An 11,646-nucleotide genomic window follows, 5' to 3' on the forward strand; every position below is an offset into this window, starting at 1 on the left:
GATGAAGAAGCTTGCACAGGATATAGTAGCATGGAGAGCTGCATCAAACGAGTCTCAGGACTGAAGACCACAACAACATTTGATAACAGTAGTGGTAGAATAAAACACTATTGTATGTTATACAACTTACTGTAAGTTACAAAATTTTCTGTGGTAGTGTAATGAAAACGAATTACAGCTATTGGAATTCTTGACAAATGCACTGTAACTGGCTCCATATTTATTTCTTAGATTTTAAAATTTATTAGATGTCACAACAACATTGCAAATGAGTATAAACGTTCTCGTATGTCTTGTTTGTGGTAAATCTGCGATGAATATACTTTGTCCTTAAAAATATACTTTGTCCTTAAATCTGTGATGAAACATATGATTCCTTTGCAACACGACCACAGCACTGTGTTATTTTCTGTACCGTGAAAAACGTATGCAGTTTTCCGCGTCAGAATGCAGCACACACATTGTTTGTTATTCTTGTCCTGTATGTATGTTTCATGTCTTTCAACTGTCTGCTACGCAATGTATGTTGATTCTGTGGTTTATCCTGTGAATCAGTACCAATACAAGGCCAGTACATTCGCTGCGGTACATCATCACACGCTGCTATCAGAAACTGCCAAAGCTTGCCTCTAAAAACAGTTATGCAAGCCGTGCCTTCCATTTGATGATTTGATGATGATTAACTGTCGCTACGCATGCACAAGTTGATGAAATGAAAAAGATGCTCCTGACTGATGCAGAGAATGTTTTACTTTTCCATTCCAAGTAGCATTCGCAAGTCTCACACCACATTACACACTGAATGAAATGCGAAGGAGGCTCTGTCCGTAAAACCGGAAGGAAGTAGGAATTGTAAACTTTTAACGACAATTAACGATCATACCACAGCTCATGGCTAATTTAAATAAACTGTCATTCGATTTACGGTCTAATAATGACACAAGTGAAACACTTTGGCGACGGTATTGCCAACAACGTTATTTGTTTATAAACAATAATACAATACTGTGTGTGTTCTACAGGACCCTGAGGAACATATACAATATTATATTTTCAATTATAATTATGTTGTGCTACCAAAAAGCGAAGGAAAATTCAGGTAACAGAACATTATTTATGAAACGGCAACGCGAAGGAATGTCGGCACGCCCTGAGACTTTGCGTCCGCGGATCTCGGATGCGGTGGGTGCGCCGACGGAAATACTTTTGCACCTGGGCAAGATTCCCGCTCGGCAACTATACAGACATCGCCTAGACAGGAATGCCGCAGGCTACTGCTGCAAGTAGCGCCAAGTCCCGACGCACTGAGGCGTGTCTGAGCGCGCAGAAACAGGAAACAGGTCTGGCTCTGGGTTAATCTTGTTTCTAGGGGATTACGTAACGCCAGTCACTCTTGATACCAACTTGCAAAAACTAAAGCATTACTATGTCAAATCAGCGTAGAAAGTTAGCTGCCCTGCTCATATAAATAGACTAAGGATACGCCAGGCATATTTTTGGTGACCAGTAGCGCCTGACGGGGCAGATATTTACTGATTAGTCAGTAATATTCATCATATTATCATCTGTCCGCCCTGCATTTCTCCTACTCATTTACGGTGTCTCTTCTGCCCTGAAAAAGACGACAGTCAGTAAGCCATGCAGTACCACCCAATGTTGTAATCCATCAAAACCGTTAAGCGCTGCATAAAACAGTATTCACACATCAAAGTTTAGAGCGTACCATATGTGACAGTGTTTTCATTATTTTCGCATTAGTCTATTTCTCTCATGGAAACGTTTCAGAGTTCCAGAAAGTGATCCCTAATCGACTATTATTACGATAGCCCATTCGCCGCCGTTGACTTTCCTGCGACGGTACTCCCTGCCGAACGTGAGATGCCCCTTCTCGTCTACATCTACATGAATACATTGCAATTCACATGTAAGTACTTGGCTGAGGGTGGAAGATATCAGTTTCGAACTGTATGCTAGCGTTCCTATCTTGAATTGAGCATGGAAAAATAGCTTCAAAATCTTATCGTATGAGCTCTGAACTGCCTTACTGGAACACAATTGTCATTCATCCCAGTCTACGCCGCAAACAACAAAATATTTTGACACTTTGAGGGGAAAGTTGTTGACTGGAATTAAGTCAAAATATTTTGTCTCTACGAAAACCGGCTTTTAGATTAGATTAGGTTAATACTTGTTCCATAGATCATGAATACGACACTTCGTAATGATGGGGAACGTGTCAGGTTAATAAAAGATGTCTGTACAAGATATTACATTACACAAAATATTGCATGACACTAATATTAAAGGTTGTTTTTTTTTAAGTAACTGCCAAGCAATTCGCTTGATGCGTCTATCGCACTCACTGTGTCAACTCGGGCAACACAAACCGAGCACGCCATCTCTGGATATTTTTTATGTCTATTCGGTCCATCCTCTCTAGCACAGTTCCTATACTGCGCAGCAATATACTGAAACGAGCGGACAAGCGTAGTGTGAGCACTTCTTTGATGGATTTGTTGCCCATGAAATCTATTTGTTCGGCTTCTGTATAACTTTTCTATACAATCGTGTCAATTTAAGCCTTTCGTAACTATAACTTCTAAATTTTGTAGTCTCGATAATTTCAAATTTGTACTGTGTGTCAGATAACTTCGGTCAACGGAATTATTTTAGTACATATAGAAAGCACTTGACACTTCACGTGTTTAGAGTCATTCATTAGTAACTCCAGAATATGACTCAATAGTATATTTTATACATGAGACGGCTCTCGTGTTAAGTTTCTGGAAAAAAAGAATTTACCTGCATCGGACTGCTTTTTAATTGATACTAATGTTTACAAAAACTCATGTTCATGCATCAGGCTGATTTTTATTTGAAATAAACACTTTGTTTCACTGGAGATTTACTAATTTCGCTACCTTGGGCCTACCTCATTGCCCCGTAATGACCAAGGAGGCTAAATTTGACAATCGGCAATTAACTAAACTGACAATGCATGAAAATGACTTTTGTCAAGATATACCCCCCTCCAATTTAAAAATTACTGGCAACTCAGAAACTCTCACTTGTGGGAGAAAACGTTGAAGTTATTGGGCATTACTACTTAGCTGCTGACCAAGGAGCAATTTGCAGACATTGGGACTTTGCAGACAGAGAAGCTGATAACGCTGTTGCTTCTCTAGCAGGTGGGAACTATCAATCTTCTACACAGCTGGAAGACTTATCCTGCTAAAACTGATCATGTTATGTGGGCAGGAGCTTGAGAAAAACACGAAGCTTGTTATGTAACATAAATTTGAAACTGCTCTAGCCGGCTAAATATCGGTTCACATCAATGTACGAGAGGTTCGCAGAGATAGTGCAGCTAACCAGAAGAAAATCAATTCAAAATTTGCAGCTCAAGCGGCTGTCGTACGGCACGCACCCACGCGCGTGACGTTGCAGCTTGCAGCAGGCAGCGGCGGCGACGGCTCTTTAAAAGTCTCACCAGGCATCCTTGAGCGATGGGCGTGCCCTCCTGCGGCCGGTGGTGTTGAACCTGTTGTTGCGCAGGTCCTCATTGTCGTCGGCGAACGGGTTGAGGTGCTCCGGGTAGTCGTCGACGCTGATCTTGCGGCTGCGCGTTATCATCTTGTGTGCGTTGTCGGCGTGCTCCTCTTCTTGCAGTGGTGTATCACACGGCGGTGCCTTCTCCCGTCATCGCCGAACTGGCACGCTCACGCGTCACTCCGGAACACGGCGATAATCGACCCGTTATCTCGCTATCGGCAAGCGATCGCGCCGTCGCGAGCGCTGCGGAGACTCACTCCCTACCCGGCAGTGCCTGTCGCGCGACTTTCCGCTTTGGGGGTCTGGTAAGGACTGAGCGGGCTAGGCGACGCGGGGCTGGCTCAAGTTCTGCTTTCCCCCGCCAGGTAGCGCGCGCGAGGAGGCGATGAGACGGCGCCGACTGCAGACGGCCTAGCGTCGCGTGACATCACACGCCGCATCTGGATAAGGGGAAAGTGGGAAGGGGAGCGACTGGGGCAGTCAGCTGTTTATGCGCTTGCCGCTGGAAAGTGACCTTGGTTGCGTGGACGCCGTGGGCCGGCGCCCCACTGCGTCCTTAGGGCCAGACAGTTACGAGCCTGAACTATCCGCCATGCTTCTGTAGTTACCGACAAATTATATCGCAAAGCGTACTGAGTTCTGTCACCAAACCAATTAGTCATTTTTGTCTTCGGGTCATCAGTTTTACGACTGCTTCGATCCGGCCCGCTCCGATTTACTGTGCTATGCCAGTACTTTCAAGTCAGAGCAGCACTTATCCCGAATGCCATCAGTTATTTGAGCTATATATACCATTTACGTGTTTTTGCCCCCCCCCCCCTTTAGTACTGTAGGAGTTATTCCCGGATCTCATAACACATGTCTTATCATATTGCCCCTTGGTTGGTTGGTTGGTTTTGGGGAAGGAAACCAGACAGCGTGGTCATCGGTCTCATCGGATTAGGGAAGGATGGGGAAGGAAGTCGGCCGTGCCCTTTCAGAGGAACCTGGAGTGATTTAGGGAAATCACGGAAAACCTAAATCAGGATGGCCGGACGCGGGATTGAACCGTCGTCCTTCCGAATGCGAGTCCAGTGTCTAACCACTGCGCCACCTCGCTCGGTATTGCCCCTTGTTCCAGTTAATGTTCTTCACATATTCCCTCCCTCGCCGATTCCGTGGAGTCACCTAATTTCTTATCTCATTAAGTTTTCAGCATCCTTTTGTAACATCACATTTACGCTTCGATTCTTTTCCGGTTTTCAACTTTGAATGAATCACTTGCATGCACCACTCGTGGGAGCCAGTAATCGCTAGAGGGCGTGTCCCCAATTAGTAGGTAGTGGGTACATCGCTGATATGGGTGACTGGAGGAAACTGAACTACCTCGCACGGACCAACAGACAAGCTACCACCTTGCAATTGAGTGTTGGGTCATTTAAGCATGCAGCTTAAAACCGAGGATCGGCGACAGACTCATGTGATAGGTCGGCTGATTACTTGTCACGTCAGCATGGCTCATTGTTAAAATTTATGTGTCCCCCCGCCGTAGCTGACACATGTCGACCGGGCCCGATCGACTCGAGACTGTTACCGGCATTATCGGAGCGGACCTGTTTAAACAAGCGAGCTCTGGACGTACGTCCTGTTTCTCTCAGTATTGATATGATGATGGGAAGAGCACGTGAACTACCTAATGTTCTACAACGAAGGAGATTTGACGTCGGCATGGTGAAATAGACAAGGAATGACTCCAAATGATAGAGGGACCTTTTCGGCCAATTTCAGTTGAAAAACTGCGGAATTTGTTGTGTGACATTGTGGGCTATTCCCGCAATGCCCCTATAATTTCATAAGGTTACGATAGGTGGCGGTGCTATACGTTACCATCAAAGTGGCTTCTGTAACGGAGGAATGTTCCAAGCAGAGATCTGTTATTGAGTTTCTTTTTTTTCCCTCGAAAACCGAGCATAGCAGATATTCACAGGTGCTTGCAAAATGTCTACGAAGACCTGGCAGTGAACAGAAACACGGTAGGTATTGGGGAGAGGGATACGTCATCATCGAAACAAGGTCACGCAAACCTGTCCATCTCCCGCATATCGGCCGGAGACAACTGTGACTCTTGCAATGTTAGAGCGTGCGGACACCCTCATCCGAGGTGATCGACGGATGACAATCAGACACCTCACTGCTCAACTGAATGTCTCTGTTGGTAATGCTGACGCACTCCTCCTCCAGTTGGTGTACTCAAAGGTGTGTCCCCACTGGATTGCTCGCCACCTAACAGAAGCCTAAAAGAGCTTGCGGGTTACGAGGCTAATCGTCTTTCTGTCGAACATCGTCATAGGTGATGAAACATGGGTTCATTGCTTCGAAACGGAAACAAAACGGCAATCGATGGAGTGGCGCCATACCACCTCTTCTCTGAAGAAAAAGTTCAGAGCCGCACCCTCAGCCGATAAAGTTATATCGACGGTCTTATGGGACTCTGAAGGGGTTTTTCTGCTCGATGTCCTCCCTCAACGATCAACTCTGTAGTGTATTCCTCTACCCTCAAGAAACTGAAGAAAAGATTCGGTGCGTTCGTCGCCACACAAATGCAAACGAACTTCTCCTTCTCGATGACAATGCAAAGCCTTAAAAATGTCTGCGCACCAGAGAGGAGCTCACTAAGCCTCATTGCACTGTTCTTCCTCATCCACCCTACAACCCCAATCTCGCACCTTCGGACTTCCATCTGTTTGGCCCAATGAAGGATGCACTGCTTGGGAAGCAGTACGTGGCTATTGACCCGACGCCGCTCAGCAAAGAGGTACCACGCGGGGATACAGGCCCTCCAGGTGGTGACGTAAGGCCGCCGCATTCAACGGAGATTATATTGAAAAATAGGGTGTCGTAGTCAAAGAACTGGGGAATAATACAGTGTACTGGAATCCTGAATAAAACCAAACTGAAAATGTGTTGCATTACTTATTGTAAGCCCCTTGTGTATTCTAATGACAGACCAGAACTAATGGTATTGGAATCATTGCTAAAGAGAATTTCCGGGATTCTGTTGCTGAATAGGATGTTTCGGTGATAGGGATCCATATTTTCTCGTGGCGCTCTCTGCAAACGGCCTGCCTCAAGAAGTTAAAAGACGATTTCCAGAAGTTGCTTGATGAAAATATCCTGGAGGTGCCACAGAAAGATACTAAAAGCATCGCTGGTGATTTCAAAGATCATGTTGGGTGGCAAGAAAACGTCTATCGATTACCCGGCAGAAATGGTGCGGGTGTAATTACTGAAGAAGGTAAGAAAGTATTAAATTTTGCGGGAGCTCATTATATAATTCAAAATGTTCAAATGTGTGTGAAATCCTATGGAACCAAACTGACCATATAATTATCACAAACATGTTTCAAAAGAAGCATCTTCGGATAGTGGCAGCAACATCAGGTAGATTAACTTCATTCTTGTGCCAAAACGTGATCAAAAGCTGGTTACAGATACAAAGGCCATTCCTTGTCAAACAGTGCTTCGTCAACAGCATCCACTTGTAGCCCGACTGCGCATCGAAAGAACGACTCAAGAGAAAGAAGAAGAAAATGGTCCAGCATAGGTAAAATGATAGTGGTTCAAGGAAATCGAGACACACAGCATCTCAGACATCACTCTTCCATCTAGTACTGACGTCAAAACAACATGGGGTCTGTTAAAAGAAACTGTTGAAGCAGTTAACTGTGAACAAATAGGCATGTCCAAATCTGGATGCCATAAAGTAAGTCGTCGGACATGGTTGTGGACAGAGGTTAAGAGCAAAGTGAGAGCTAAAGAAGAGTACTATAACAAGTGAAAAGGAACCTGCGAAGAAACAGCATAGGCATATGGCACTAATAGATACATTCTGTTGCATCAACGATGAAGTACTTATTGCTGACCGAAATAAGGCAGCAGAACGCTGGCGACGGTACTACGAAGCGGTCTCCTGGGAAGAGTTCCCACATTCCTCCTAAACACACTATGAGAAATCTAAACATCAGCTCTTCACTTTCCTGGACATGAAAAAGGCTTGCTACCGAGTTCCATGTTATTTAATACGGTTTGGCGTCCGAGAGCACGAAGTACCCGAACAATTAATTGAATAGATTCAGCTACTGTATCACAATGCTAAAAGACGAGAATTTTCTGCTGCTGGGCTCTCAGATGACTTTCAGTTTTCTGTAGCTGTCCATCAGATCTGCTCTTTCTACCCTTGTCTTCATCCTCATAATTGACACAATCGCCAGAGATCTTCAGAAATGAGCACCTTGGACACTGCTGTATGTTGATGAGGTTCTACTGGTTGATGCCGACAAGAATGAACTACAACGATGTGCCTCAATATAAAGACGACTGAATATCTGTCAACAGATGCAAATAATACGGGCACCATCAAGATCGACGGTGTAGATCTTAAAATATCTTGGCTCAAAAATCGTTGGTAACTGCTCACTCGTACCGAAAATCACAAACCGCGTTAGCAATACGTGACTTAAATGGCGAAGAATAACTGTTGCGCTTTGTCATAACATCCTGGACCTACCCAAGTCGGAAACATAGCACTCTGCAATCCACACAGTTGGCTTCCGTGGTGCAGAATATTGACCCGCAACAAAAGAATCAGAGATACCACTTGTTGTAATGGAAACAAAAATGCTACGGTGGGTCGACGGTTCATGATCATGTGACCAATCACGAAAATTGCAGATGGTACGAAATGACAGCCGGCCGGAGTGGCCGAACGGTTCTAGGCGCTTTAGTCTGGAACTGCGCGACCGCTACGGTCGCAGGTTCGAATCCTGCCTCGGGCATGGATGTGTGTGATATCCTTAGGTTAGTTAGATTTAAGTAATTCTAAAGTCTAGGAGACTGATGACCTCAGCTGTTAAGTCCCATAGTGCTCAGAGCCATTTGAACCATTTTGAACGAAATAACACCTATCGGTGAGAGGATGAGGGAAAGCCGTCTACGGTGGTATGGACACGTACTTCGAGCAGATCAAGAAACAATGGCTAAACATAGGTTTTTGGGAGACCAGCGCAACGTTGGGTACCTTGAGCGCAGACCTCAAATAGTAGGCCTGTTCGTCCCAGCCAAGCACAGGATGGCCCAAGTGGAGACTGTCTCACACGCCGCGGCACAGCTCATGTCAGACTTGCTGTACGTCATCATCATCATCAGCAGCCATTTAATAGCCAATGCCGGACATAGGCCTACCTTCCCAACACTTGTCCAGCATTAAGACCTTCAACTACACACACTGATGCCACTGCTACATGTTTGCCGAAGTCACCTATCGACTTCCCATTACGTTGTCTTATAGGTCCTCTCTTGTATCTGGGAATTCAGCAAAGTACTTCTTTGATACATCTACGATCACTTCGCTGACCTACCTCCATTTGATTTTCATTACGAGCACAATTACATCTTACACTCGAGTTGGTTGACTTGTCATTTTGTTTTATTTTTCCTGCTTCATCTAACGATTTCCAATATACGAGTATCACTCTCAGCTGCTCGCTGTAGCATCTGACTGGTTTTCTCATTAAAAGTCCATCTGTCACAGCCATAAGTCACAATTTGCCCTGATTTCAGACATGCCCTCATTTGACCATCGGACAGACTCCCGTCTGGACGACATAGAAATAAGCATACCTGGCGTAGGGAAACAAGAAATGGCTCTGAGCACTATGCGACTTAACTTCTGAGGTCATCAGTCGCCTAGAACTTAGAACTAATTAAACCTAACTAACCTAAGGACATCACACACATCCATGCCCGAGGCAGGATTCGAACCTGCGACCTTAGCGGTCGCTCGGTTCCAGACTGTAGCGCCTAGAACCGCAGGGCCACCCCGGCCGGCAGGGAAACAACAGAAAGATTTGAAAACAAATAAAACACCGGGTCCGGGTAGAATCCCAGTTCGATTTTACAAAGAGTGCTCTACGAAAATTACCGTAAATCTCTCGCCCGGCACAAAGTCCCAAACCACCGGAAAAAAGCGCAGGTGACTCCCGTAAAAGGACGGACCCGCAAAATCACAGACCAATATCCCTAACTTCTGTTTGCTGCAGAATCCTTGAACATATTCTCAGATCGAATACAACAAACTTTCTTGAGACTAAGAAGCTTGTATCCACGAATCAGCATGGTTTTAGAAAGCATCGCTCGTGCGAAACTTACCTTGCGCTTTTCTCACATGATGTACTGAGAACTAGGGATGAAAGGCACCAGGCAGATTCCATATTTCTAGATTTCCGGAAAGGATTTGACACTGTGCCCCATTGCAGGCTGTTAACCAAGGCAGGAGCATATGGAATAAGTGAGTGGCTCGAAGACTTCTTAAATAATAGAACCCAATATGTTGTCCTCGATGCCTAGTGTTCATCAGGGACAAGGGTGTCGTCAGGACTGCCCGACGGAAGTGTGATAGGACTGCTTTTGTTCTCTATATAAATAAATGATTTGGCGGACAGGGTGGGCAGCAATCTGCCGTTGTTTGCTGATGGTATCGTGATGTACGGTAAGGTGTCGAAGTTGAGTGACTGTAGGAAAATACAGGACGACTTGCCGCGTTGCACACTGACCTGCCGGTACGCCAGTCGGGACCAGCAGGGACGGCGCAGTGTGCCTCTGAAGTTGCATTTTGTGACATTATTTGTGTACTGAAGCGTCAGATGGCTCGGCGATTGGTAATCAATCCTGCTAATGTATTGCGATTGGTTGAGATGAAGTTACGAAGAACTCTTCTTCGTGAAGATGGTATTGGTGTAGAAGACGAATCATTCGCATGTTTTCTGGTATCTATTATAGTGCAGAAATATGAGCATAAGTTAGAAACAGATGCTGTTGTAACACTAATACATAATGATGATGATAGGGATGATAATGACAAACAACTCATTGCAAACGGTAGTGCTACGGCAAGTGCGGGAAGAGGCGATGGAAGCAGTGACAGTGAATACCAACCGTCTCCCAAGAAGAAGGTTAAAGTTGCAAGTATCATCACAGCGTTTGATGACAACACACTGCACAACATGTACGATGATTATTACGTAAGAGGTTTCGACACATACGACAAGCTTCTGAAAAGATACCCTAAACTGAAGTCTAAAAGCAATATTAAAAACATACTGGATTACGTGGACAAGAAAAGAGAAGGAAATACAGTTTTCAAAGGAAATCATACATTGCTGTTCAAGACCATCAAGGAGCGTGTAATGGCGAAATTCGATGAAGCGCGAGAATGCGGTTCCGCCGTTCATTATTGGCATTTTCAACATTGGGCATTGGACGTAGCCAGAAATCTCGGGTGTACAAACTTTACAGCTTCACTAGGATTTATTACTAATTTGAAAAAGGAGTTTAGGATAACATCACGCCGTATCACTATGCTCCAAGCACGAAAAGATAAGGATGACGAAGAAGAGCTGATTGAAAGAGCTCAGACGTTTGTTGCTGACGTCAATGAGCATATCACGAGAGAAAACATCGATATTAGTTCTGAATGGAACTGTGATCAGAGTCAGTTCAACTATGAACTTTCTTGTGACAGAACACTATCCATGAAAGGGGAGAGAAACACTGTCGCGATGTTGCAATCAGTTAACTGTGCAACACATAGTTATACGATCGATGTTGCTATATCAATGGACGGACGATTGGCAGACAAACTCTATATTTGCTTCCAAGAATCCAGTGGAAAGTTTGGGCCCCGCGTGTCAAGGGAAATAGAAACGCGGTGCCCTCCAAATGTCGTCGTCGATGCAAGTGTGAGTGGGAAGATGGCGAAACAACATCAGAAGAAGTTTTTTCTGTCAGTTTTGAATCCACATTTGTCGAGAAAGTCATTAGTACTTTGTGACTCATGGTCTGGACATAAGGATGAACCAGTACTACTGGAAGCATCTGGCGGAAAACATGTAGATTTAAAATTCATTCCGCCTAAAACTACAAAATATGCACAACCTCTGGATGTGTATTTCTTCAGGCAATCATTAAACTACGTTCCAGTAATATGCAGCCGAAATTGCACGACAGATTCTTTATCACGAATATGCATTCTGTCATTTACAATCAGTTATCTGCGGG

At 44.7% G+C, this 11,646-nt stretch overlaps 1 protein-coding gene across 1 annotated transcript in view; it reads right to left on the reverse strand.

Moving 5' to 3' along the window:
- LOC126485013 (uncharacterized protein C6orf132 homolog) overlaps positions 1-3,876 on the reverse strand; it is a 370,852-nt gene extending 366,976 nt beyond the window's left edge. Inside the window, exon 1 of the mRNA XM_050108618.1 lies at positions 3,491-3,876. Coding sequence (XP_049964575.1) covers positions 3,491-3,633 — 143 coding nt within the window. The 5' untranslated portion in view covers positions 3,634-3,876. The remainder of the gene's footprint in view (positions 1-3,490) is intronic.
- Between the last annotated feature and the right edge of the window lie 7,770 nt (positions 3,877-11,646).

Source organism: Schistocerca serialis, chromosome 6 (assembly GCF_023864345.2).
Source record: "Schistocerca serialis cubense isolate TAMUIC-IGC-003099 chromosome 6, iqSchSeri2.2, whole genome shotgun sequence".
NCBI classification, from domain to species: domain Eukaryota; kingdom Metazoa; phylum Arthropoda; class Insecta; order Orthoptera; family Acrididae; genus Schistocerca; species Schistocerca serialis.